General features: G+C 43.1%; 2 protein-coding genes across 5 annotated transcripts in view; both read left to right on the plus strand.

Moving 5' to 3' along the window:
* SDAD1 (SDA1 domain containing 1) overlaps positions 1-19,341 on the plus strand; it is a 31,086-nt gene extending 11,745 nt beyond the window's left edge. Inside the window, exons 9-22 of the mRNA XM_034772353.1 lie at positions 838-939; positions 1,765-1,834; positions 3,386-3,489; positions 5,099-5,156; positions 6,228-6,286; positions 8,553-8,629; positions 10,075-10,172; positions 10,930-11,006; positions 12,114-12,246; positions 13,269-13,366; positions 14,078-14,268; positions 14,808-14,892; positions 15,375-15,536; positions 19,123-19,341. Of these exons, the coding sequence (XP_034628244.1) occupies positions 838-939; positions 1,765-1,834; positions 3,386-3,489; positions 5,099-5,156; positions 6,228-6,286; positions 8,553-8,629; positions 10,075-10,172; positions 10,930-11,006; positions 12,114-12,246; positions 13,269-13,366; positions 14,078-14,268; positions 14,808-14,892; positions 15,375-15,536; positions 19,123-19,173 (1,365 nt within the window). The 3' untranslated portion in view covers positions 19,174-19,341. The remainder of the gene's footprint in view (positions 1-837; positions 940-1,764; positions 1,835-3,385; positions 3,490-5,098; positions 5,157-6,227; positions 6,287-8,552; positions 8,630-10,074; positions 10,173-10,929; positions 11,007-12,113; positions 12,247-13,268; positions 13,367-14,077; positions 14,269-14,807; positions 14,893-15,374; positions 15,537-19,122) is intronic.
* A 3,106-nt stretch (positions 19,342-22,447) lies between these two features.
* NAAA (N-acylethanolamine acid amidase) overlaps positions 22,448-27,586 on the plus strand; it is a 22,247-nt gene continuing 17,108 nt past the window's right edge. The window contains exons 1-2 of one of the 4 annotated variants that reach the window (XM_034772675.1): positions 22,448-22,767; positions 24,022-24,186. In XM_034772675.1, coding sequence (XP_034628566.1) covers positions 22,583-22,767; positions 24,022-24,186 — 350 coding nt within the window. In that variant the 5' untranslated portion in view covers positions 22,448-22,582. Of the gene's footprint in view, positions 22,772-23,208; positions 23,585-24,021; positions 24,187-27,586 lie in introns of those variants that run through there. The other 3 variants (XM_034772673.1, XM_034772676.1, XM_034772677.1) reach the window with 3 other exon arrangements.

Below are 27,586 nucleotides of genomic sequence, written 5' to 3' on the forward strand. Positions count from 1 at the left end.
GTTTTTTTTCCCCCCTTACAGACTGAGAGAATGTGTTTGGTTCTAGTAGTGCCCTCAGTATGCTGGGCACTGCACACTGGTGATACAAAGCAGGAGTGGCCACTGCCCTGAAGAGCTTACACTGTAAAGTACTTTTCCATGTAGACTTGTGATTGAGGAATGGGGCTGGGATTTGGGAGACCAGGGTTGTTTTGTTTTTGTCTGTTTTGTTTTTTAATTAAAACTCTGCTACAGACTTTGCATGTGACCTTGGTCAAATCACTTAATCTGTCTGGGGCTCAGTTCTTCATCTGTAAAATGGGGAAAATAGCACTTCTTTATCTCACCTGGTGTTGTGAGAATAAATGTACTGATATGTGGGGAGTGCACAGAGGTTAGTGATGGGGGGGTCAGACAAGTACATAGATGCTATTAAGCATTCTCTTTTGAACAAATTCACTGAAGTATGTTACCCTAACCATCCCCCCGCCCCTAGCTACTTTATCTGATTTGTATCGAGATCGTTTTAAAGCGTTACTCATTAATTGGGTATTGTTGAATAATATGTTACTGTTGCCTAATGACTAGTACCATATCTGTTTTATTGCTTTATTGACATGCGGTTACCGGGTCATAAACCTTGGTGTATGTGTTCTCTTTTATGAAGTCAAAGTTTTAAGTATTGAAATGAATGTCAGGCTGGTTACATGGCAAACATTTGGAGATAGAGTGAATTGGTTTCCAATTTTTGAAAACCTGGTGTGTGACCCTGACAATTGTTGCTGTCAATCAGCTGCAATATCCTATTTGAAGCCTCATTCCCTTGAATCATGCGCTGTCTGATGTTCCTTTGCGAAGGATGAAGTGCCCACAACCAGAGACCTCATGGTGAGATATGCAACAGGAAAGAAAACCACCAAGCACAAGAAGAAGCTGGAGAAAGCCATGAAGGTTCTGAAGGTAAGGGAAGCCCAGTTGGACATTTTGGTATCACCATGGAACTAGCAGCAGAGTCCAAGCGTAAAGTAGAAAGGGAAACAAGAGTAAATTGAATACATGTAAAGCTAAATAGGATTTTAAAAGCAGTCAGCCCTAACAATGCAGTGCTCCATTTAATCAAACTCCTAAAGATGACATGCTGTTCTCGTTTCCCTTTTTGATACCACAGTCGTCTACGTCAGGTTCTCTCCTTCATCAGTTCATACGCTGGGACCCTTCAAGACCAGGATTTTTTTGCTCTCATCTGTCCCTTTTTAGCCAACTACCCTTTGTCCTGTCTTCTAAGCAAAGCTCCCTTTGCTGCTCTGGCAGCAGCCAGCTTGACATACACATGTTCACGTGGAAGAACACGTGTTGAAAAGAGACTTTGCTAGGTTAGATTGTGGACCAGTTTCTGCCTTGACTTGCATCTCATTCAGTCCTTTTGCATGGGGTATACTGTAGGTCAGGGCAGGATTGTGGTGTGTTTTCTGAACTGCTGTTTCCCATGCCCAGTGCTTGGCTGGGAACTAGTATCTATATAGCTAGAGGTATGTTTCAAGAGTTTGAGTGAAGCTTTCGTTACGCAGTTTGCATTGACTTTGCCTGGAGTCGTATGGCTGAAAACCACACGTAACTCGGGAAATGTTGAAAGTGCTGATGAACTTTCCTATTTAAAATCAAAACATACCTATTAAAGCTGGGAATGTGAAATGGCAGCTTTTCAGAACTGATGTCTGAAATTCACTTAGAAGAACTCTTCCACGGAAAGGAAAAAGTGTCTCCTTGTCTCTTCCTGTGCTACAGAAACACAAGAAGAAGAAAAAGCCAGAGGTGTTTAACTTCTCCGCTATTCATTTGATCCACGATCCCCAAGGTAAGCGTGGTGTCCAACCCAATTGATATACATGTTCGAGCCGAGATACAGATTTTCAGGCAAAACTGCAATGGGAGAGACACCTGTGCTCCACTGTTTGAACATGGGAATGCTATGGAATGCTTAGATACCACACTTCGTCACCGGATCTCAAAGCGCTTCACAAATGTTGATTAAATCTCTCAGCACCTTGCAAGTTAGGAGGAATAGTCATAGATTTTAAGGCTAGATGGGATCACTGTTATGCTCGTCTAGTCTTGACTTCCTGCATAACCCTGGCCATAGAGCTTCACCCAGTAATTGCCATTCGTCACTTAGTCATTTAAAAATTTGCCCCTTATTTCTAGTCTGTTTTGTCTAATATTACTCTTTCACTCTAGACATCATGAACTGGATTTTTTTCAGATAGGCCTCAACTCAGCCTCCTTTTTAGTGCGTATTAACTGACTTTAAATATTGACAGTAAAATTTTAAAGCTATGGAGCCGTATAAAAGGCATGTGCCATCCCTGTGCACCCCCTCGCAGCCCGGTGTACCCTGCTTGAATTCCACGGTTGAGCATCAGTAAGTTGATTTTTAACAGATCTCAAGACCCTGGTTCAGAGCTCCCGAACGTAGTCTGCACAGCAAAGTCTCTGAGACTGGCCAGGCTGGTCTCCTGGACTGAGATCCAGCACAATCTGCATGGCTTCTAGTCCTGTCTTCCTTCCTCAGCCTCCTGTTCAAATAGCCCACCCACAGGATGGTACAGGGCCTCCTTGCTTGCACCCAGGTTGCTTCTCTGGAGTTCTTCTAGACCCAACTTCAGGGCCTTACAGAGGAGCCCAGCTTTGCTCCCTGTGGTTCCTCCTGCAAATTGGGTTTTCTTCACCCTTTGAGGCCCAGGTGTTTCAGGCTGTCACCTGATCCCAGTGAGTCCAGCCCCCGTAGGCAGGGAAGCAGCTAAGTATGGCACATGCAGGGCTGATTGAACAGGGCTGGCTAGCCCCAGGCCTCTTGGCCCTTAAAGGAACAAGCCAGCCCGTGACAAGCCCATTGATTTGACCTTTTGCTTGTTGATCCTGTTCCCAATGTTATGAGCAATTTTTTTCTTTATTCACGTTTTTTCCTTGCTGATCTAACGCAGTAACCAATTCACCTTGTGTATCATCAGGGTGAGGCTATCTGAGCCTTAATAGCTGATTAGCTAATGATCTGTGGCAGCTTTATTCTCCGAAGTCTCTTGGGATGTCAAGCTGACACACATCCTGCTCTGTATCAGGGGGTAGCCGTGTTAGTCTGTATCTACAAAAACAACAAAGAGTCTGGTGGCACCTTAAAGACTAACAGATTTATTTGGGCATAAGCTTTCGTGAGTAAAAACCTCACTTCTTCGGATGCATAGCTATGCATCCGAAGAAGTGAGGTTTTTACTCACGAAAGCTTATGCCCAAATAAATCTGTTAGTCTTTAAGGTGCCACCAGACTCTTTGTTGTTTTTGTACATCCTGCTCTGACATCCTCGAACCCCCAGTGCTATTACTTCTTGCTGACACTCCATGTTGCTTCCAGATTTTGCAGAGAAACTCCTAAAGCAGCTAGAGACCTCCAAGGAACGATTTGAAGTGAAGATGATGCTCATGGACCTTATCTCTAGACTAGTTGGAATACACGAGGTACACATCATGTTAACTGCACCGGGTTTTTGAGCTCTCATGTCTGAAGTAGGCTTGTCCATCAGTAATGGGTCTGAATGTGATCAAGATGGCACCGTGGGTTAACGCTTTGGCCTTTCACCACGGAAGACTTTGTCGTTATAAGTGAAGATGAGTTTGGCTTCATTTTATTTCCTAATGGACTTATGTCTGGCACTATTAGCTGGCCTGAGAGGGCCAGCCGTATAACAGTAAGAGCCTTGCAGGCCAGGCCAGGGGTGCTAGAACAATATGTATAGTGGTGGTGCTGAGAGCCATTGAACCAAATTGTAACCCTGCATATGATGGAAACCACTTCAAGCCAGGGGATGCTGCTGCACTCCCAAGATACATTTCCATGCAGTAATTGCAGCCACAAGTTTCCTTAATCAGCAGTTCACAGAGAGAGGAGGAAGGGGCCATGACCCCGAGCTTGTTTATGTAGCTGGGAAAGGAAGAGAGGTGGAGATAACACTTCTTTACGCAAAGGATATCCTTTAGACAGCCACATTCCTTATGCAGCTGCAACACTTATCAATCCTTAACAAGCAGAAGGGAGAGGGATGGCACTTTATCTATCCAGCACAGAAACAGTGCCTGCCTGTGCTTCTACTCCTTAATACCATGCCAGCACATGAGCGGTTTCCCAGGTCTTTACTTAACCCTTACACATCCCAACAGTACTGTCAATCATAAATGGACTCTGGCGATTCCCCTCCTAACAGCAACTTGAGTATAACTGAACTGTATTAATCCCCACAAACAGAATTTCTATAGTCCTCCAACTTCTCCTTCCTCCCAGCTCCCTGTGGGCCCAGGAGAAAAGATGGGCCTTGCAGCCTGTCCTGAGGGTTGACAAACTCAGGTGGCACTGAGTATGTGAGGGAAACCTGCCCAGCCAGGGCCCGTGCCGTTTGGCTCTGGCATTACTAACTCTTCATTCCAGACTGTGACAGAAGAAAAATTGAGTGGCTTGAAAATTTGAATTCAGCAGATACTGTATGAAACCCTAAATGTTCAATAGTGAAGTGCAATGCGTTCGGGTCCATTGCTTGGCGGGCACATGGCCATGTGATGAAGAAGGCCACACCATGACAGTTGCCCCTTTGACAGTCATCTTGAAGACTAGCCTCTATGCCCACTCACTCCTGAGTTACCCGCTTGTGCTTACAGCGGGTCCCTCCAGCTTTGGACTGAGGGATGTTTTTCTCGGGGTCAAGAAAGCAGCAGACCTAACGTGGGACACTTGCACGACAGCCCCAATTCAAAGCCCGTCCAAGCCAATGGGACCCCGTCCTTCCATTGACTTTAATGGGATTTGGATTGGGATCAATATTTACTTTATTAAAGAAAATATTGAACATCTCATCACAGTATTTCCTCGCCCCTCCACCCCAGTCCAAGGCAGGAAAACAAATCAGAATCCACTCTGTTACAAGCACGTTGCCCAGTAGCACCAATGCAGACTGTGTGTACCATTGTCAGTACAAAATTATTATGAATGTTTCACAGCCCCTCCCTCTAGACAGGCAGATACAATGGAGGAAACGCTGGCAGGGTTTTAATCCAGTATCCACTTTCTTCCCCACAGCTCTTTCTCTTTAACTTCTATCCCTTTGTGCAGCGGTTCATGCAGCCCCATCAGAGAGGTAAGCAACCATCTACAAAACCTGTATCCTCTCCCTGCCTTTGTTCTGCATTCCCATATTGCCCTGTGTGCAGTCGGTCTCGAGCAGTGGTGCTGTAGGATAAAAGGTGGACAATCAGGTTTGCCTTGTCAGATAGGGAGGGCGTGGAAGGAGGAGGGTGAAGAACAGAGACAGTTTGTTATGGGATATGGGAACGGTGCGTTCCGTACTTGCGAACGTGGGAGCTAGAATTCTTTAAATACAGACTAGAATGGATCCCCTGAGTTGTGTGAGTTAAACCAAGCTGCTACAAGAAGCTGTCTGTAATTGTTTAGCAAAGTTTGTCTCTCTTGCCGTGCCATAGTTAACGTTGCAACACTATTTCAGCCTGGAGCAGTGGCTCTCAACCTTTCCAGACTACTTGTACGCCTTTCAGAACTCTGATTTGTCTTGTGTACCCCCAAGTTTTGCCTCATTTAAAAACTACTTGCTTACAAAATCAGACGTAATGTGCTGTGACGCTTTTGTATTTCTATTACCGAAAAATGGCTTACTTTCTCATTTTTACCATATAACTATAAAATAAATCAATTGGAATGTAAGTCTTGTACTTGCAAGTCATTGTCTGTATGCAGTTTTAGTTTGTACTGACTTCGCTAGTGCTTTTTATGGAGCCTGTTGTAAAACCAGGCCACTATCTAGATGAGTTGATGCACCCCCTGGAAGATCTCTGCCTACCCCTGGGGTACGTGTACCCCTGGTTTAGAACCAGTGTTCTAGAGCAGACTTTGCAAAGTGCTCTACCGTTAATATGCCGTGCTTCAAAAGAGGTGGCTAGCTGAGGGCCTGGGATAAAGTTTGTGGTATCTGATTGAATGCTTTATTGTGACGGAGAGTGTGCCAGAGGATCTGGTTCTGCGAAGCCCCAAGTGACTTCATGTTCTCTGTGGAAGTTCAGGGTACTGAGCTTCTTGCAGGATGGGACGCAGAATTAGAAGTTGTGATGCACGGAGATATTTATAAGCCACTGAAAGCAGAAATGGCTGTCTATTGACGGTGGAACCTTTCTCTCTTTATTTTCTACTCTCCTAGAAGTGACCAAGATCCTTCTTTTTGCTGCGCAAGCGTCTCATCAGCTGGTGCCGCCAGAGGTCAGGATCCTTCCAAATCTCATTAATATTAAAAAGTAGACTGTGTGCAAACATTGGAAATATAACTGCTGAATGTGTTGACAGAGCTACGCTGAGAGAGGCAAAAAACCTGCCCAGTCGTGTTAAAACTCTCAGGCTGGAAGTGGTGTTGGATGCTGGGTATTGTTTACGTAGGGGGAAAAGTAATGCAAGGAGTGATTTCTCAGTGGTGTCTGCTCAGTTCCTCTGAGATTACATCCTCTCTGTGTCAGGTGGGGTTGAAAAGCACATGCTGATCTTTCAAAATGGGAACACTTGTGCTTATTGTATGGTTTATGTTCCATAAAAAAATTAATAATGAATACCTGTGACTCTTTGGGATTCACCCAGGCCAGTAGGGGGTTCAGTCAGCACCTGCCTTGCAACTCTGGGTGTCTTAAATCCTATGCTGTTGTGGCTCCCTGCCATGACACCAATATGCATATAAGTGTGCTGGTCACACTCTGGCTTCCACGGCCCAATTACTTTTAGCAGGGAGACCTCAACAACCCTTCCAGCCCTGAGTTCTCCCCCAAAGACATCTTCATGCAGTGCTCAACCCCTCTCACTGTAGCTCTCTGAAAACCTTATTAAGTTTGCCGCTCCTTTACAGAAACAGTACGCAGCCCCAGCCTGTTTGTTTGGCTGAGGATTTTCCTCTTCCGTTTGAAACACTAGGCTGCCGTTGTGTAATAAAACAAGATTAAGTTTATTCACAAACAACTTACACGTAAATGATGCTAAGAAGAAGAAATTGGGATAGGAACAGTTACAAACAAACAAACAAACACCAGTAAAAAAAGAAAAAACTTCCAAGACTAAAACCTAACTTAACAAACTAGAGTTTTTTGTGCAAAGTAAAGTATCAGGGGGTAGCTGTGTTAGTCTGTATCCACAAAAACAACGAGGAGTCTAGTGGCACCTTAAAGACTAACTGATTTATTTGGGCATAAGCTTTTGTGGCTAAATTGGGTTTTTACCCACAAAAGCTTATGCCCAAATAAATCGGTTAGCCTTTAAGGTGCTACCGGACTCCTCATTGTTTTTGTTCAAAATAAGAGTTTCACCACAATTGTTTTCCTGCATGGCTAGCTGGTTCTTACCTAGGGTTCAATCACAGAGCCCAAAGTGCTCTGTTTCTTTGACTGTTCAGGTGAAGGATAACTTAGGGGTTCTCTCCCTCTCTTTATAGTCCAGTAAATCTCTGAAATATGTTCTTCTGAAATATCAGAGGGGTAGCTGTGTTTGTCTGGATCAGTAAAAAGCAACAGAGTCTCCTGTGGCACCTTAAAGACTAACAGATGTATTGGAGCATAAGCTTTCGTGGGTGAATGCCCACTTCATCAGACCCACAAAAGCTTATGCTCCAATACATCTGTTAGTCTTTAAGGTGCCACAGGACTCTTTGTTGCTTTCTTCTGAAGTGTATCCCCAAGATTAAGGTCCTTTTCCCTGCTGGGTGTAGACTCCGTGCTGTGTGGTGCAGACACCATGCAAATAATCTTCCTGCAATCTCCCATACCAGTAAATAGCCCACTGTCCCTGGCAACACCTGGCTTGTGGGGCTGGTCCCTTTCCTTTGTCTTGAAAAATCTATTTATCAACTTCCCCTGACATGCCTGGTTAAAACACATTTTAGTCACACATTTCTGGATAACTCTTTGTAGATTAACCGTATATACGTCACACAAGAATGTGAATGATCAGTGAGTTAGTTGTTTTCCAGTGATTTATTACATGCCACCTTTTGGATAAGTATGACCACAGCGGATGGGGATGTACTGAGTGGGTCAGGCCAGCTGAGTCTCACTGCTGCATACCAGGGAGCTCCTTGCCATCTAGCCTTGGGATGCTCTTAGAGTCACAAACTGGCTCTCATATAGCACTTTTAATCGAAGTAAATCTTAAAGGGCTTTACAAAGGAGGTCAGTAGCATTATCCCCATTTTACAGATAGGGAAACAGAGGTACAGGGCAGTGACGTGACTTGATCAAAGTCACTCAGCAGGCCAGTGGCAGACCCAGGTCTGCTGAATCCACGTTCAGTGCTGTATTCCCATTTCCTCCCTGTAGTAGGATTTGTATCGCAAAAATGCTTCATTAGAATGTCTCTAAAAATAGCCTCTTAAAGGACCAAGTCCCAAGCTTTGAGTGAGTTTGCCCTTTGTGAATATGGCATTGTATGCAAATGAATATAATACAATAGGAATGTATGTTCATCTGGCCCTACTTTACTTTCTCCCTTCTAGATCATCCAGTCAGTATTAATGACCATAGCCAACAACTTTGTCACTGACAAGAATTCTGGGGAAGTTATGACTGTAGGGTAGGTATGAAAGTTCACGACAACTCAGTCTGAGATCTGTGGGGAATCTGTGTTCCTAGAAACACTGTAAAACTCCTAGAAAATACACCTCTACCCCGATATAACACGAATTTGGATATAACGCGGTAAAGCAGCGCTCCGGGGGGGTGGGGCTGCGCACTCCAGCGGATCAAAGCAAGTTCGATATAACGCGGTTTCACCTAGAACACGGTAAGATTTTTTTGGCTCCCGAGGACAACGTTATATCGGGGTAGAGGTGTAGGTTGGTGTATCTCTTTAAAAATCAAAAACACCCCATTGAAATAAAATGACCTTTTGTACAGCGTGCTTTGAGTACGGTAAACGATTTATTTTTAATTGCCAACACTGCTCTGTCACTGGCCGTCGAGGTCATTGTTTAGCACCAGGATGCTCCATTCTCTTCTCCCCAGATGGGGCTGAATCCCTGCTTTCCTGGGTAACAAGATCTTTAGGACGGTTCTGTGTGTATCCCATTTATCTGTAAACTCTTATGTACGCCATGATTTTTCAGGGTGTAGATAACATGATGGTCAAGACTTCATTTCCCCCTCTATACAACGACTGAAATTGTGCTAGCAACAACTAAATTTAAACATAGCTGTTGCCAGCGGAACGCTAACCCACTTTCTGTGCTTAGTATAAATTGGCTTATTTTGCTGAGACCCATGCTATAGACAGATGCATAATAATATTAATTATATAATAATTGTATAATGTATTATATCTCTCTTATAATAGAGATCTAAGATGAGTCTCAGGAAAAGGTGTCCCTGTTCATACCACTTGCATGGGGGTCCGGGAGGAAACATGCTCACTAGTTCCAGCCATGCTTTAAGAATGGTTCTTGCTAAAATGGTTTCAACCATAAGGAGGGGGTGGGGGATGGACTTTAGAGAGAGACTGGGAAGGGAGAGGGTCAGTGTGAGGGTAAAGTTACTTTGAAAGGGAACTCTCCTGTGTGAGCATACAGGCCCCCAACATAGGCTGTCCTTTACTGATCTAACCATGGATGAATGCAGTCAAGATTCCTGACTCCACTAGGCACAGATGGTCCACAGATTTAAAGGGTTTTACCTTTTCTGTATGGGCTGCCCACTTCCACCCTTTGGTCTTGGATGCTTTCTAACTAGTCAGTGATGGCTGTGCCAGTACTTTATCTTAATTTTCAAAGATGCTGAGCACCTGCACCTCTGGAAACTGGGCCATCAGGATGGCTAGGAGAACAGACTATGCAAATCTGCCATGGATACAGCCCCTTTGATAGGCTACCTGGGGGGTTGAGTCCCGTGCTGCTCTTTTCTCTGACACTGAGTTGTGTGCCTCAGGATGACCGTCCCTTAGTCTGAGACACGGTCAATGTAACGTGCTGCTGCCAGGGACTTTTCTAACTGAGAATTTTTTTTAAAAAACTTTGATTTTTCTAGATTGAATGCGATAAAAGAGATAACGGCGAGATGTCCTCTGGCTATGACTGAAGACCTGCTCCAAGACCTCGCCCTGTACAAATCTCATAAAGATAAAAGTAAGTTTAGTGCTTTGCAGGTGGAAAAATGTGCTGTTCTTTTATTTATGCGTGTTTATGCTATGTGTTCTGATGTCACATCATCATTGCTTGTGTAGGGGATAGGTTGGAGTTCAGAGTATTTCTCATGTTAGTCACCTGCACCTGTGTGTCTGTTTCAGGTGTCCTCATGTGAGAGATGAAGCAGTCGGGAGGGGAAAGGGGTAGTTGCCTACTAGCAACCTGAACTGAAGCTACATAAGGGCTTGAACTTGCACAGTTTGATCAATGGGAACTTTTTCAATTGGTTGATCATTGACTGTAGGGGATGCAGGTTCATGTCCTAAATAAATGTTGATTGTGTGAGTTATCTTGGAAATGTCTGATCTAATCCTAGAGAAACTTTCTTCTTCACTTCTTTTTTAGAAGTAACAGATCCACACCGATATTGGTAGCTGCTTAAATTTTGAAAAAGGATTTTTGGGGAGATGTATCCAATAAACAAAACGAGTAGAGCAAAGATAGCAGTTATATTGGAAAAAGGCTGAGAGTAGAAGGTAGTTTTAAAAAGTAGGTAGTCCAGAGCAGAAGGGAAAGACATGGATTGTCAAATAGAATAATGCTAAGAAGCGCTAGCATTTCTGAGAAAGATGTAAAGAAATATAGCGCTTTTCCTTTTACCCTCCTCCCAAGCCTCAGAACAAAACCTAATTCTAGCTCAATGCTTTCCTCTTCATTTGATCCAGATGTTTGTTTATTCCTGGTATTTGTTTTGTAGATGTAATGATGTCTGCAAGAACTCTGATACATCTCTTCCGATCATTGAATCCGCAGATGTTACAAAAAAAATTCAGGGTAAGTGATGTTTATGTGCATTAATTTGTATCTGAAAATGAGGATGAAATAAATTGAGCATCTCAAGCCAGTGAACATGGTTAACGGTGTGCATACTTTTAACTAAGAATATATGCATTGCATTTTGCCCCGGAGAGATCACCTAAAGGCAAAAGGCAGTGTGGTCTACTGGACAGAGCACTGGTCCTAGGAGACCTGGGTTCTATTCCTGGCTCTGCCACTGGCCTACTAGGTGACCTTGGGCAAGTCACTTCCTGTCTCAGTTTCCCCATCTGTAAAATGGGGATAATAATGCTTTTTTGCAAAGTGCTTTGAGAGCTATAGAGTATCTCTGTCTCACCGCTTCACTGCAGAATCCATCATTAATCTATGGAGAGGAGATGTTTTTCAATCAAGTGCTGTGATCCGAAACTGGAATATCAGAACCTCTTCATCATTTATTTTTCTGTATGACTAAAACCTAAACTTGTTAAAAGAAGTGGATGGAGGGATTATCTGAACCTGGAAGGCTGTGGATCTCTGTCGTTGCAATGCTCATTAATGTATAAAGCCCAAGCTGCAGAAGTTTAATCCAGAGTTTTGGAGTGCGTGTTGGGGTGTGTGCCTCTGGCCGATGTCTAGCACTGGCTGATCACTTCTTGTTTCATTGGTGAAAAAACACCTTGTAACAGGGCAATGTTCCCTTTAAGGGGAGCAACCAGCCCTGTTCTGGTGAGCAGCTTGGCAGGCAGGTGCTGGGAGTCAACAGACCCAGCTGGGTAGTAGCAGCTGATTGGGTCTGATGTTTTCTGGCTAGGGGATATAAATGAGGACCTGTGGCAGTCCAGGACCAGGAGAGGGCTGGGAGAATGCTCTCCTGTAACTATGGCAGAGGACTACAGGAGGCCCTGTGGACCTCCTAGGCAGGGTGGAAATCCTGACACGAAACTGCCAGAAGCCGGGGGGACGCCACAGTCTGTGTTGTGAGCAGTACTATGTATATTGCCATATCACGTTTCCCAGGCTGGTGATCAAGTCCACCCACCTTATGCCCCTTTTAAAATGTCCTGTTGGTGAAATTAAAGAAAACAAAGAGCTACTTAAAACATGTCCTTTGTTTACTTGTAGGGTAAACCTACTGAGGCCTCATCAGAAGCCAGAATCCATGAGTATGGAGAATTAGATGCCAAAGATTATATTCCAGGAGCAGAAATATTAGAGGTTGAGAATAAGGAAGAAGAAGGAGGAATACACGAGGAAGGTTGGTTAGTTTTTCTTCACTTCCAGGCAGTACAGCATTGCCACTAGAATTCTAGTTGCATGTGAAAATGTGGTGCACGTCTCTTGTTGTAATGCAGGAACTTGCATGTGTTTGACACTGTCATGTCTTGAGTAACCCTGGCCATGTGTGCATTTGTCCAGTAAAACAGCACTAGTGCTGCCCTTGAATGAATGCAAAACACCCAGTTATATTCGACATTGGGTCTGTGCTGCTTCCTACAGTAGTTGCTTTAGCAAGAGATAACGAAGGGGTTTTGTTGCTTGCATGACTAATCTTCAAGGAAAAGCAGGTCAGATGGCTTCAAAAAATGCACCTGTTCAGCTCTCCCCAAGATAAATAACTGTTTGCTTACTATGTCCTTGAGTCACTTTGAAGAATTAAGAAGAACAGTGCTCAGGCTGTTGAAAATGTAACATGACTTTTTCATATAATGTGTGCTGCTTCCATAGCTGTGTGAAGTGGTTGGATGTTAGGGATGCTGCAGAATATCGCTGCATGCATGTAAGGTGCCTTGCGCAGTAGACATCATGGGCCACTCGTGTAGCACTGTTTATCTTCAGAGCCTTTTCCAAGCACATTCTATAACTTTATAGAGCTCTTTACAATAACTGCAACATAGGCTGGCAGTAAATTAGGTTTACATGATCGCTTGTCTCCATTGCCAGTGATCAGACATCAGGCACACCAGTGTTTTGCATGCTGCCTTGGGTGTTTTCTTACAACTTTGGGGATAACATGTTTATTACTATGGTTGGTCCCACTTACAACAACTGATGACGTCACAATCTCCATGAGGGATCTGATTCTAGGTGCTGTATAAACTTGTAATAAAGTGACCGTTTCTGCCTTAAATAGCTTGTGTACTATGTTAATTACAAGATGCAGGCAGAGATAACCTAGAAGGAACTGAATCTAGGATCCAGTCTTAATTGCTACATTTATTATCATGCAATTGAACTAAGTCTGTTCTAGTCACTGTGTGCGCCTCTTCCCCTGGGCAGATGGATGGCAAAGTGCCAGTTTCAGTGAGGAGGAAGACGACGAAGATGGGGAATGGATAGATGTGCACCACTCCTCAGATGAGGAGCAGCAAGAAGTAGTGAGTTTTGTCATCACTTTCTGGCCTAAATAGAAATGTGATTTGCAAAGATTGGGCTTGATTCTTTATTGGCTTGCACCTTTAATGTAGTTTTCAGCTGTGCCACGTGGGTGTAGAAACAGTAGCTAATGAGAATGGTGGTGTGTCTTCCCCCTTTGCACAGGTATAAGTGAATATCCACGGGTCAGAGCAGGGGAGAATCAGTCTTGTGTGTAAATATTTTACAACCTATGGGGAATAGGGCAATTTCCCCCCATCTCCAACAAAGAGCAGTAGTAGTTTGGCACATTTATACTGCTCCTTACCCCTTCTCTCTCCCTTACACATGAAGAAGCACACTCAACCAATTTCCTGAAAAGCCTGGGAACTTCTTGATCACAGGCTGCGTGGTGCCCCAACGTGGGCTCTGTTGGTAATGTTACACCCACCGTTGAACTTTGCTGTAGACCTGAAGAAGGCCAGTGCTACTCCCTCCCCTACGCCTCTCACCTCCCAAATATTGCACCTCTGTTATGTTTTCAATATTCTTGTCTTCTGCCCTAACCAGCCATATGCCCTTATTATAAAGGCAAGTCCTGTTTCTCTCGTCTGACCCACATAGGTGGAGAGAAACAGGACTTGCCTTTATAATAAGATTATAGCGTACAAATAAACCATACAAAACCATTGCTTAAAGACCCTGATGATCGTCGCTGTTGTCTGCATTTAAAGGCGGAGAAGATCAAACGCATGCCTGTAGAAGAACAGAAAGCCAAAGCAGCAGCAGTTAGCACAAGTCGGGTTTTAAGTCAAGAAGACTTCCAGAAAATACGCCTGGCCCAGATAGCCAAAGAACTCAACTCGGCACCTGGCAAAGCTGCAAAGAGGAAGAACATTGAAATAGACAGCGATGAGGAGCGCAGGTAGAATACAAAATTCCTGTTCACTCAGGTGGTATAATGGATATTATTTGTATTGCGGTAGCACTTAGGAGCCTGAATCATGGGCCAGGACCTCATTGTGTTAGGTGCTGTACAAATGCATAATAAAAAGATGTGTCCTCATGCCACACAGCTTCCAATCTAAGTATGAGACGAGACAGAGGGTGAATATAGGAGGGTTAGCACAAGGGAACAATGAGATGATACTCGTCAGCTTGATAGGCTGTGGTCTCAGCACACTGGCTGCCTAACCGCTGCTGAGATTTTTGTAGGTATGGTAGTTAAAAAGGGATTTGAAGGAGGACAATGAGGCAGCTGTGCAGATGTTTATGGGTAGCTCCTCTCATGCATAAGGGCAGCACGGGACAAAGCACAGAGGTGCTTGTGTGAAAGTGGGCAGTGAGGTCCGAGTCCACATCTCGAGAGCGAATGAGAGATGATGGAGAGGGCGGGGATAGACCCATGCGTGGTGGGAGTTCCTGTGATGGCAGACAACATAATATTCTCTTTTCGTTTTGCAGGGGAGAGTTGCTTTCGCTCAGAGATATTGAGCATCTGCATAAGAAGCCTAAATCAGACAAGGAAACAAGACTGGCCACAGCCATGGTGAGGAGCCGTGATATTCCTCTTCCTTGCAGATTTTCAGGGGGTTCAGGCTTTGCAACCTGCAGAGTTACAAGAACACAATAGGGGCAGGTTTGAAAGGGCACAGACATGAATGACAGTTAGACCCCCAGGTTGCCATTTGTGCTTTTGAAGATCTCCCCCTCCTGGGTTCTTTGCCGCCCTGGCACAGACCAATGGTTAACTTTAGGCCAGTTCCTTGTGTCTTACTGTGGCTGATGCTGGGAATTTTAAAAGCTCTTTTTTTAATAGAGGCTCTTGTTCAAAAGATACAGTTAAACAGCCAATCACAAAGCACATAAAATCGCCCAGAAAAGCAGAGTGAGTCTGGATTTGCAGCTCCAGGAATGGAAAGTGTGCAGCGGTAAATGGCATTTCTACAGAGGCCAGTTAGATGAGGCCACTTGCGAGAAAGGAAGATAACCCTGTGGGCTTTAATTGTTTGGATATTTTTTCCTCCCGAGGCTGGAAAGACAGACAGAAAAGAATTTGTGAAAAGGAAAACGAAAATGAATCCATTCGCCAGCTCCACTAACAAAGAGAAGAAGAAGCAGAAGAACTTTATGATGATGAGATACAGTCACAACGTCCGAACAAAAAATAAACGTTCCTTCAGGGAGAAACAGGTCAGTATTTAATACTCAGCCCATTGGTGACAAAGTAAATTGGAGTCTAGTCAGGGCAGTGTATGCAACAAACTTTAGTTACTTGTATTTCAGCTAAAATAAGCGCCCCTCACGTTCTCTAGGAGGTTTTATGTGCTTAAAGATTTCCTGTGTCAAAACTTAGTTCAAATGAACATATAATAGGCTGCTTCTCTTAAACTAATGATCACCTGCCAACCAATCCAATAAAAAAGCCATTTGTGCAGTCTATACATCCCTTAGCCTATGTCCTATCCAAATGCCTGGGCTTTGTAGCAGTCCCAGATCTGGGCTCTTGAAGACCAATGGCTACCGGTGCTGGGGGGAGGGGAGGGGAGGGCGGCTTGTCTGCATAGACAACACCAAATCATGTGGTGAAGTTATGTTAGAGTTGTACCATGGTACGGTAATGTAATTACAACACAGCGTGGGCCCCTTGGCATAGGCAAGGTCAAACTTTGATTATATTATCAGGACACCAGTGTGACAGAACATGCTGCCTTTGCGTGGTCAGAATTGGCTTTGCAGACAGGCCTTTTAGTCTATCCTTTTATTTTCCTTTGGGCTCCTCTTCAAACCCTCATTTCACAGTCACCATCTTCCTGATTACTTTATTCACCAGAGACAGTTCTGTCCTCCCTTTCATGCTGGCTGGGTATGCTGTGTCTATGATAAAAGGTGCCTCTTGAAATCCTCTCATCTGCGCTGGAAAATCTCAAGGCCAAAGTGTTGCCGACTATTTTAATGTCACTGTACTTGCGCCGACTGTTTTGAATGTGTTCAAAGAGCCATTTCCAGGAAAATCCTGGTTTGTGGCTTTCTCACCAAGCTGTTCCTTCGGTAGAGTATGTGTACTGACTTCATTATAAACCCACCTTTGTCGGTAAGATTTGGGTCCCAGTGAGTAGCTCCGGGTTCTGTTTCTGGCTTTTTATTCCCTGCTAAGGGCAGCCAAACAGTGTTGAGATCAGTTCGCCAGTGGCTTTTGTCTTTACAAACTAAATGAGGAAAGTAGATCCTGGATATTCTTACACTGTTTTATTAAATAACATGACCCTGGACCAGTACCTCTAAATTTGCTCTTTACTTGGTATCTTCTCCATTTCTCAAAAATGTGGGATCTAGGCTGACCCCATTGACTGCAGCAATGTGCTGATTCCACCCTCTCTTATAAAACACACGAGGTTCATTTTGTGAATGAACAGTTTAGGTACTTCAATGATCTTGCTAATCCTCTGCACTTGCATTGTGGTGCTGACATCTCTGATTTGGTAGGCAGCCAGGCTACCTCACTACATCAGATCTCTATGAGAAGCAAAATGAGCAGCGTGTTAGTGATTTGAGCCAAAAGGCTTGAACTAGCTCCCGTTGGGGGGGACCGGGGTGGGGGAGAACGGCTTAAAAGAACTAAAATTTGATTTTATAGTTTAAAATCCAGAGCTCAAATCCTCATTTTAAATTAGGGCTGTCAAACGGTTAAAATAAAAATTGCAATTAATCGCAGTTTTAATCACACTGTTAATAATAGAATACCAATTTAAATGTATTATCAATATTTTTGAATGTTTTTCTACATTTTCAAATATATTGATTTCAATTACAACAGAGGATATAAAGGGTACAAACGTTTATACTTTTTTATTACAAATATTTGCACTGTAAAAAGATAAACAAAAGAAGTATTATTTTTCATTCACCTCCTACAAGTACTGTAGTGCAATCTCTTTATTGTGAAAGTACAACTTACAAATGTAGGATTTTTTTTTTAATGTAACTGCACTTAAAAACAAAACTATGTAAAACTTTTTAGAGACTACAAGTTAAAGCAGTTTCCCAGGTCTTTACTTAACCCTTACATATCAACAATTTTCACGATAAAGATATCGCACTACAGTACTTGTATGAGGTGAATGAAAAATACTATTTCTTTTTTCTTACAGTGCAAATATTTGCAATAAAAATAATATAAAGTGAGCACTGCACATGTATTCTGGGTTATAATTGAAATCAATATATTTTAAAATGTAGGAAACATCCAAAATATTATAATAAGTTTAAATTGGTATTCTATTATTGTTTAACAATGAGATTAAAACTACGATTAATTGTGACTATTTTTTAAATCTAGTTATTTAGTTTTGTGTTAATTGTTTGCATTAACAATGATTAATTGACAGCCTTATTTTAAATGTGTCAACATTTCTGGCAGAACCTCTCTGGAGTGACTCTGCACTTGTAAATGTCAGTCTTTTTTTTAAAAGAAGTTTCATTTGCCCTTTAAAGACACTACTTTAAACCTACTTAAAGGGACAAGAGTGATATTGTACTGATCTTTTCCAGTTTAACACCATTGACACAGTGCAATGACATTTATATTACATTAGTGATTTTTTTTATTGTACAGTGTCAAAGAAGTGTCACTACTGCTATGTTTACTGCTTGAATCTAGGAGTTCACTGACTTTCTTGGTTGTATTACTAGTTCTATCTAGGTACGAGAATGATCCTGTCACGATAGTGCCTGCCATTGTTTTTGGTGTAGGGGTTTGAGGTGTCTTTGTCTCTCATTTTTACAATATATATCGAGATTTTTTTCCCCTAAAGTATTAAATAATCTGCTTGGTTTCTTGGCATTTTTAATTTTTTTCTAGACCAAGTTATTAAGTCTAGCCTGATTAGTTGTCACTTTAAAAGTTATTATAGCTTTTCCTTACAAGGGTAATTTTAGTTAGTATATTAAACTTTCCTAAGTGCTTAAAATAAGAATTAAATTGTTTCCAAATTACAGTTTTTATAAAAGCTTTTGGCAGAAATATCCAATTTTATCTCAATGTAAATTGTTTGTGCCATTACATTACATTACAAAGTGCATTACATTAAATACATAGGCGTAATACATCTGTGCATAGAATACCTAGGACACTAGCCCAGGCAGGCTGGCTTGATTCCAGTCAGGTGACTCATAGACTTTAAGGCCAAAAGGGACCATCATGATCATCTGACCTCCTGTACATTGCAGGCCACAGAACCTTACTCACCCCCTCCTGTAATCAATCCATAACCTCTGGCTGAGTTACTGAAGTTCTCAAATCATGATTTAAGACTTCAAGTTACAGAGAATTCACCATTTACACTAGTTTAAACCTGCAAGTGACCCGTGCCTCATGCTGCAGAGAGAGGCAAAAAACCTCCAGGGTCTCTGCCAATCTGACCAGGGGGGAAATTCCCTCAATGCCACAGCTATTGCATCCAGGAAAATCTAGTCCATGTTGTAATTAGTAGCACGTGTCCTCCAATCTATAACTGAATTAAGCCCACAGTTTTAACTATGGTGTGATTTTTGAATTCCTGTGTGGTGGTCTTGCCTGCTAATGTCTTCTACCCTAGAGGTGGCTACACGTCAACAATGAACAGGATATATATATGGTTTTCACATCACATGGGGATCGCTGCATGATGGGTGCTATATTGGTATTTCAGTTAAATACTTGAAAACTTGTAGGCAAAATACCTCAATATTCCACTGTTATGCAACATGATTTTATTTATGTATTTATTTTGTATTCTAGCTGGCATTACGAGATGCACTTTTGAAAAAGAGAAAAAGACTGGTGAAATAACTTAAAACAACAAAGGAGCGGACTGTTTTATATCCTTACTGTGGGTACAGTAATAACCCTGGAAACAGTTTTTATATTGGAAAGTACAGGATCACCTGTACTGAAGAATTGGATGTCCATTGCATATAACTCTGAATACAACTGATGATTGAATATAACTCTGCAGCACCAAACGAGTCTCATTTGTATGTGTTGGCATCAAGAGGCCTTAATATGCCAGAAGATCTTGCATTCTAGAAGCATCTTAGGAAGGGAGGCAGTTACCTTTTATTGAATATAACTTATTTTGAGTTAATATTTACAGGGACATAACCAGTTAACTAAAGCAAGGAGAATTTCATTGTTAAATATTTTGCCTGAATCATGGAAAATGTAAGTCCTAAATCAGTCCATGTAAAATAACTTTTATATAGATTAAAAACTTTGACTTTCATAAGCATGTAATTTTTTTAAAGGACCTTTACTCTACAATACACCATAATTGAAAATGGTTAACTTTCATTTCCCGTTTTTAGAAATAGAAGGTGGGTGAGGACTGAGGTAATATCTTTTATTAAAAAAAAACGAGGAGTACTTGTGGCAACTGAGAGACTAACACATTTATTTATTAAATTAGTCTCAGGTGCCACAAGGTACTCCTAATTCTTTTTGCTGATACAGACTAACATGGCTACCACTCTGAAACCTATCTTTTATTAGACCAACTTCTGTTTGTCAGAGATAAGCTTTGACGCTACACAGAACTCTTCTTCAGGTCTGAGAAAGGAAACCAGAGTGTCACAGCTAAATACAAGATCAAATCGATAGTTTAGCATAAGTAGTTAGCACATACTCTAAGATGGGGTTTCTCAACCTTTTCTTTGAGACTCCCCTCTCCCCCCACCCTCCTCAACATGCTATAAAAACTTCATGGCCCACCTATGCCACAACAACTTTTTCTGTGCATATAAAAGCCAGGCTGGTGTTAGAAAGCAGGGCAATTGCCTGGGGCCCTATGCCACAGGGGCCACTGCAAAGCTAAGTTGCTCAGGCTTCGGCTTCAGCCCCGGGTAGGGTGACCAGACAGCAAGTATGAAAAATCGGGACAGGGGATGGGGGGTAATAGACGCCTATATAACACAAAACCCCAAATATCAGGACTGTCCCTATAAAATCGGGACATCTGGTCACCCTAGCCCCGGGTTGCAGTCCTGGGCAGTGGGGCTTTGGCTTTCTGTCCCTGGCCCTAGCGAGTTTAATGCCAGCCATGTTTGGAGAACCCCCTGAAACCTGCTCACTGTTGAGAACCACTGTTTCTAAGGGACCTTTGAAGGTGAAGTGACCCGTTAACATGCGTGTAGTCATAGGACAAAAACGGGGGTTAGTGGGTTACAGTGTGTTGTAATAAGCTAGAAATCCAGTGTCTTTATTCAGGCTATGTTTTGTAGTGGCTAGCAAAGTTATGAATTTGAACTCCCGGGCTTGTCTTTTGAAAGTGTTGTGCAGGTTTCCTTTGAGGATGAGGACTCACATCAGATATGGAGTGACTGTTTTGTGAAAAGTGTTCACCCACAGGTGATATAGTGGTTTTGTCTTTTATAATTTTCCTGTGTGAATTCATTCAAGGGTGTAGTGATTGTCTGGTTTCACCCCCATAGCTGTTGGAGCATTTAGTGCACTGGCTGAGGTACACCATATGTTGTGATAGGTATGTGCAGGACTCATGGATCCTGAAAGGTGTATTGTAGGGGGTTGTTGATCATCAGAGCAGTGGAGATTTGTCTGCAGGTTTTGCCTCTGTTGTGGCAGGGTCTGGTGCTGCTTTGAGTTGGTGACTTGTCCTGGTATAGCACCCCCTTCTCCCCTGCCCCTTTTTGTGTCCTATGACCACAGAGGTGTTAACAGGCCCCTGAATCTTGAATGGTCCTTTTAGAATACGTGCTAACGGCTTATGCTAAAGTACAGGTTCAGTCTTGTTTCTAGCTGTGACACTTACCTTTCCCAGACCTGAAGAGCTCGAATAAGCTGGAAAACTACTCTCTCACCAACAGAAGTTGGTCCAATAAAAGATATTATCTCACCCACCTTGTCTCTCTAATATCCTGGGACCAACACAACTACACCAACACTGCATACCTCTCCCCTTTTTGTTTAAAATAAAACAAAAACAACTTGTAGTTTTGTAGCTTGTTCAACCAAATGATTGTGGATGTGCTCCAAAACTGGAACAGTTAGTGGAAGAATGGGATCTGCATGACTGTTCTAAAACAATGCCCCTCTCCTGAAACTGACACCATATATGTGCGGAGATTTACCCATACTGAGTCAATTGCAGAATGAGGCCTACATCTGTTGGAAGATGAAATAAAGTGCATATCTGTACCGGCCCCCTTCTGATAACACCTAACGAATTACTTTTCTGTAACATTTTGCCATGCAAATTTTTTATTCAGAAATAATTTGCATCCTGTTCTGCCACATTTCTCCCTCTCATCTCTGTCCTTTTTGTTGGCTGTCCCTCCTCCCACCTTGCTTTTCTTTTGACAAGTTCTCTTTTAAAAACACTTAACAGTACATTTCAAAGCTAGAAGTTACAAACTGGATTGATTTTTTTTTAATGCCCGTTCTCCCTCCACTTTAAGTTTCTACTATAGAAAATGTAAACAGTAGCGCATGCTTTGTTTGTATAATACTCATACCAGCTTTAAGTGTTGGTAGAAAGTCTGAGTCCATACCTGTAGTAACAGGAACTGCTGCCTTGGGTGCATTTGTGTATGCCTATATAGGTACTGGAACTAGGGCTGCTGCTACACTCCCTGCCTTGAAGTGGTTTCTATTTTATAGACAGGCTTTACCGTTTGGTTCAATGGCTCGCAGCACCCCCACTATTAAAAACAAAACAAAACATGTTCCAGTGCCCCTGAATGCAGCTAGAGCCGTGTGTAAATACACAGCAGAAGCCTAGGAAAGGAGCTGTAGTGGTTTAAGACTGGCGATGGCTGAACTGGGCTGGCAGGAGGCCTGGTTGGGTCTGTGGGGCTGGAGCCAGGATGGGGCTTAGCGAAGGGAATGTTTTAAAAGCTTTGCCCCAAGGCAGCAGCCTGCTGCTAACGCCCGGCCTGAAACCTGGCGGGTTTACAGCCGCTTAACGCCCTTGGTTTTTAGAACTCTGTTTCCTTACATAGAGACCGGGATTTACAGCGGCCGGGGGCAGAGCCTGACCTGCCACGGCCCCAGCAGCCCCGGCTCCTTGCAGCCGCCGGGGGGAGCCGGAGCGCTACGCGGCGCCAACTACCCGCCCGCCGGCCCGCTCCGGAGCCCGCCGCGGCACCTGCTCCAGCCAGCGCCCCGGCCGGAAGCGGAGGGAGGCGGCCGCTCGGCCTCGCCCTGCCCCGGGGCCGCTCCCTGCACAGACCGGGGCTGAGGGGCCATGGGCGCGGGCCGGGGCTGCGCGCTGCTGCTGCTGCTGCTCTGGGGGGCGGCCCGGGCCGCGGCGGCGGCGGCTCCCCCGCTGTGCAACGTGAGCCTGGAGCAGGAGCCGCGGCAGCGCTGGCTGCCCGCCCTGCGGCACTTCGACCCGGCCTTCCTGCGGGCGGCGCTGGCCCGGGTCATCGAGTGAGTGAGTGAGCGGGCGGGCTGGGGGGCAGCAGCGCCCATCCCCGTTGTCTGCCCCCCTCCAGGTCCCACACCCAGCCTGGGGCGCGGCTCGGGGTCCCCCCTCCCCCCGCCTGCCTCCGTTTTCCGGAGGGCGCCCATCACCGTGGCGTCTGGCCGGTGGGCTCTGCCCAGCCCCGCTCTTGGGGGCGCCTGGAGCCAGCAGCGCGCCCCGAGGGCACAGGGAGACCCCCAGCCCGGCACAGGTGTGAGTGCGGGCAGCCCTTGCTCCCCGCTCGCCTTTCCCAGCCGCTTCCTTTGCCTTGTGTCTTGTCCCGGGGCTCTCAAAGTGGGGGTTATGAGCTGTCAGCCTCCACCCCAAGCCCCGCTTTGCCTCCAGCATTTATAATGGTGTTAAATATATAAAAAAGTGTTTTTAATGTATTGAGGGGGGGGGATCGCACTCAGAGGCTTGCTATGTGAAAGGAGTCACCAGGACAGAACTTTGGGAACCGCTGATCTTGTCCTCATCCGATCTCCCTGTGCCGGGACGGCCCCGCCGGATGGGACCGGAGCTGCTGTGGTGTTTCGAGCTTGCCCTGGGGCTCTGCCGGCTGAGTAGCTGCATTGGTAGCAGGCTTAGGGGCTGTGCAGAGGGGCCCTGGAAGGCCATGTTGCGAGTGGGTGAGGGGATGATGGGCTCATACTTTGTACACCTGGGAGGGAGGGGAGGTAGCTGGTTCTGGCCCCTAGGCTGGGCGAGGGCGGCACCAGCCAGTGTGTGCTCTGAGTGATGGTGGATTTTGCTAGCATCACCCCCCCAATACTCAGACTTTATGTAAGTAGAGTGGATGTCACCCTAATAAATAGCAATTTTAAAACCCCCAATATCAGGGTGATAGCACGTTAGAAATGTATAAAATTAGGAGTTTGAGGGACCTAATGGTAGATGGAAAAAGCATTGCATCCTGTAAACCCTTAAGCACGTGCTTAACTTTCCATGAATCCTGCTGGACGCTGTGGGATTATTCATGTGGATAAATGTCTGTGGGATTGAGGGATAAGGTCGTGAGCCCTACAGGCAGCCTAGCACAAGTGTGGCTGTTAATTAATAATTGATAATGCAAAACAACTTTCTGTCTGGCGCTGAGCAGCTGGGCAGTAAATCCAATAACTGGTTAACTTGTGAGCTGTAGATACTGTTTATACCACTCTAATTGCCCACACCCATCTTCAAGGGAACGATTAGCTTGATATTTTGGGTTTGTCTTTCAGTGAAACTGTACCTAAGTGGGTCCATGCTGCCATTCGGCCAGTAGCAGAAGAACTGGAGTTTTTTATCCCTCAACCCTTTGCAGGAGAGATCCTGGGAATGTGCAAGGCACTGGGGATTAGTGTTGGAGATGGAATTCTCATCAATTTGGCCTATGAATTTTCTGCGTAAGTATCTCATTTATTCTGGGAAATAAACTCAGAATATTCCAATTTTAAGGAAGCGGAGGGGTGTGTCTCAATGCAAAAGGGCTATAAATTATGGTTGATTGAAGATAATAAATCTCTGATCTAATATATGAGATGGAATCAGACTGAATTTTGAGCGTATAAATCAAGCAACATTAATGCTCTAATGGGGGGTGAGATGGTGCAGTGCAGTAATGTATATATTGAAACTAGGGCTGTTGATTAATTGCAGTTAACTCATGTGATTAACTCAAAACAATCGCAATGAAAAAAATTTATTGCGATTAATCGCAGTGTTAAACAACAATAGAATACCAACTGAAATTTATTATTTATTTTGGATGTTTTTCTACATTTTCAAATATAGCTATTTCAATTACAACACAATACAAAGTGTACAGTGCTCACTTTATATTATTTTTATTATAAATATTTGCACCGTAAAAATGATAAACAAAGAAATAGTATTTTTCAGTTCACCTTATACAAGTACTGCAGTGCAATCTCTTTATCATGAAAGCGCAACTTACAAATGTAGGTTTTTTTGTTGACTGCACTCAAAAACAAAACAGTGTAAAACTTTAGCGCCTACAAGTCCACTCAGTCCTACTTCTTGTTCAGCCAATCGCTAAGAGAAATAAGTTTGTTTACATTTATGGGAGATAATGCTGGCCACTTCTTCATTACCATGTCACCTGAAAGCGAGAACAGGCATTCGCGTGGCACTGTTGTAGCCAGTGTCGCAAGATATTTATGTGCCAGATGTGCTAAATATTCATATGCATCTTCATGCTTCGGCCATCGTTCCAGAGGACATGCTTCCATGCTGATGATGCTTGTTAAAAAAAAATGCGTTAATTAAATTTGTGACTGAACTCCTTGGGGGAGAATTGTATGCCTCTTGCTCTGTTTTATCCGCATTCTGCCATATATTTCATGTTATAGCTGTCTCGGATGATGACCTAGCACATGTTGTTTGTTTTAAGAACACTTTCACTGCAAATTTGACAAAATGCAAAGAAAATACCAATGTGACGTTTCTAAAGATAGCTACAGCATTCGACCCAAGGTTTAAGAATCTCAAGTGCCTTCCAAAATCTGAGAGGGACGAGGTGTGGAGCATGCTTTCAGAAGACTTAAAAGAGCAACACTCTGATGCGGAAACTACAAAACCCAAACCACCAAAAAAAATGTCACCAGCAGAAAGTTCATTTTCTGACTCATAATGTTGAAAATGATCATGCGTCGGTCTACACTGCTTTGGATGGTTTATCAAGCAGAACCCGTCATCAGCATGGGCGCATGTCCCCTGGAATGGTGGTTGAAGCATGAAGGGAAATATGAATCTATAGTGAATCTGGCATGTAAATATCTTGCGACACTAGCTACAACAGTGCCATGCAAATGCCTGTTCTCACTTTCAGGTGACATTGTAAACAAGAAGCAGGCAGCATTATCTTCTGCAAATGTAAACACTTGTTTGTCTGAATGATTGGCTGAACAAGAAGTAGGACTGATTGGACTTGTAGGTTCTAAAGTTTTACCTTGATTTATTTTTGAATGCAGGTTTTTTTTGTACATAATTATACATTTGTAAGTTGCACTTTCATGATAAAGAAATTGCACTACAGTACTTGTATTAGGTGAATGGAAAAATACTATTTCTTTTGTTTTTTACAGTGCAAATATTTGTAGTCAAAAATAAAGTGAGCACTGTACATTTTGTATTCTGTGTTGTAATTGAAATCAATATATTTGAAAATGTGGAAAATGTCCAAAAATATTTAAATAAATGGTATTCTATTATTGTTTACAGCACGATTAATCACAGTTAATTTTTTTAATCGCTTGACAGCCCTAATTGAAAAGTCAAAGCAAACTGGCAAGGAGCATCCCTTCAAAAGCTCATTGGATCCTTAACAGTTAAAAAGTAAATTAGATTTGTTTAGTCATTTAGGCAGTAGGATTTCACTCAAAAAGCAGAAGTAAGGAGGATTTGTCTGCTCTGGGAAAATGAGTTCCATTCTGTTTTGGTTTTTTTTGTTTATTTTTAAAAAGTTGTTTAAGTATCACTTAGCTTCTGAGTGGAAACAAGCACATTTGTGTTTAAAACTGTCATGTTAGTTGATTGTGGTTATAGCCGCAACTTACTTTTTTGGCTTTGTCTACAGTGGGAAAATGAGGATAGTTCTCTTTCCTACTATGGACAAAGCTTAAATGGGGAAAAAAGTTAACTTTTGTTTATTTTCAGTCAGTTAGTGTATGAGGAAATAGAAACAGCACTGCAGAGAAATGTTTAATAAAAAAAAAAATGACTAAAATTTTTCATCTGGAAAAATTTGCTCTCCATGTTTGGTTTTGACCCCTTTTCGTCACAGTAGCTGAATGTTGGGCTCACTCTAGGTGACACTGTCTCTTTGCAAGCATAACTATTTGATAAAACACTTATTTAAAGGCCAGATATAACCATGTGCAATGCACCTGCTGTGAGGTAGTCAGTGCCCTCTGCTAACAATGAAGCCATTAGGAGTTGAGGTTTCTCCGCACTACACTGGATTGGGCCCTAAAACATATGTGAGGTGGTGATGAAATAGCAACAGAAAGTTAATTTGTTGCTAATCATTTCTGTGATCTAAACATAATATATTTTACATGTAATCCTGTAAAAACTGCCTGGGTGCTGTGTTTGGAATCCTAGAGTGCTGCATATTATGAAACAAGGGTGACATACTTTTTTCTTTATCAGTTTTCTTAGGCATCTATTCTCTTTTATGGAAACAGTCTGCCACTATTACCATAAGCAGTAGGTTATTGCATAGAGGTGCGTGTACCTTATTTAGACAGGGAAAAATATTGCATTAACACATTCCTTCTAGTTCAGATCAAAGGTATCCTGAGTGTAATTGTGTGCAGTTCCATTGGAGTCCTTGGAGTTGCACCTGTTTAAAAAAGAGCTGAATATGGCTTTTAGAGTTGGGTATATGCTACTTTGGAGTGTGCCGTGATCTACAAGTGATGATCAAACGTTCAATAATCATTCAAGTGTTACTGCATGACACGGATGCCACTCACAGTGAACAAAATTCTATATTTTTAATAGGAGATTTTTATTTTGTGATTGTAAGTTGTTTCTTAATGCTAATAAAGGCCAGATAGCTTTGGTTAATTACTTTCTAGCTCAGGGGTCGGCAACCTTTCAGAAGTGCAAAAAGAACAGGAGTACTTGTGGCACCTTAGAGACTAACAAATTTATTAGAGCATAAGCTTTCGTGGACTACAGCCCACTTCTTCGGATCCGAAGAAGTGGGCTGTAGTCCACGAAAGCTTATGCTCTAATAAATTTGTTAGTCTCTAAGGTGCCACAAGTACTCCTGTTCTT

The sequence above is a fragment of the Trachemys scripta genome, chromosome 5 (genome assembly GCF_013100865.1).
Source record: "Trachemys scripta elegans isolate TJP31775 chromosome 5, CAS_Tse_1.0, whole genome shotgun sequence".
NCBI lineage: Eukaryota > Metazoa > Chordata > Testudines > Emydidae > Trachemys > Trachemys scripta.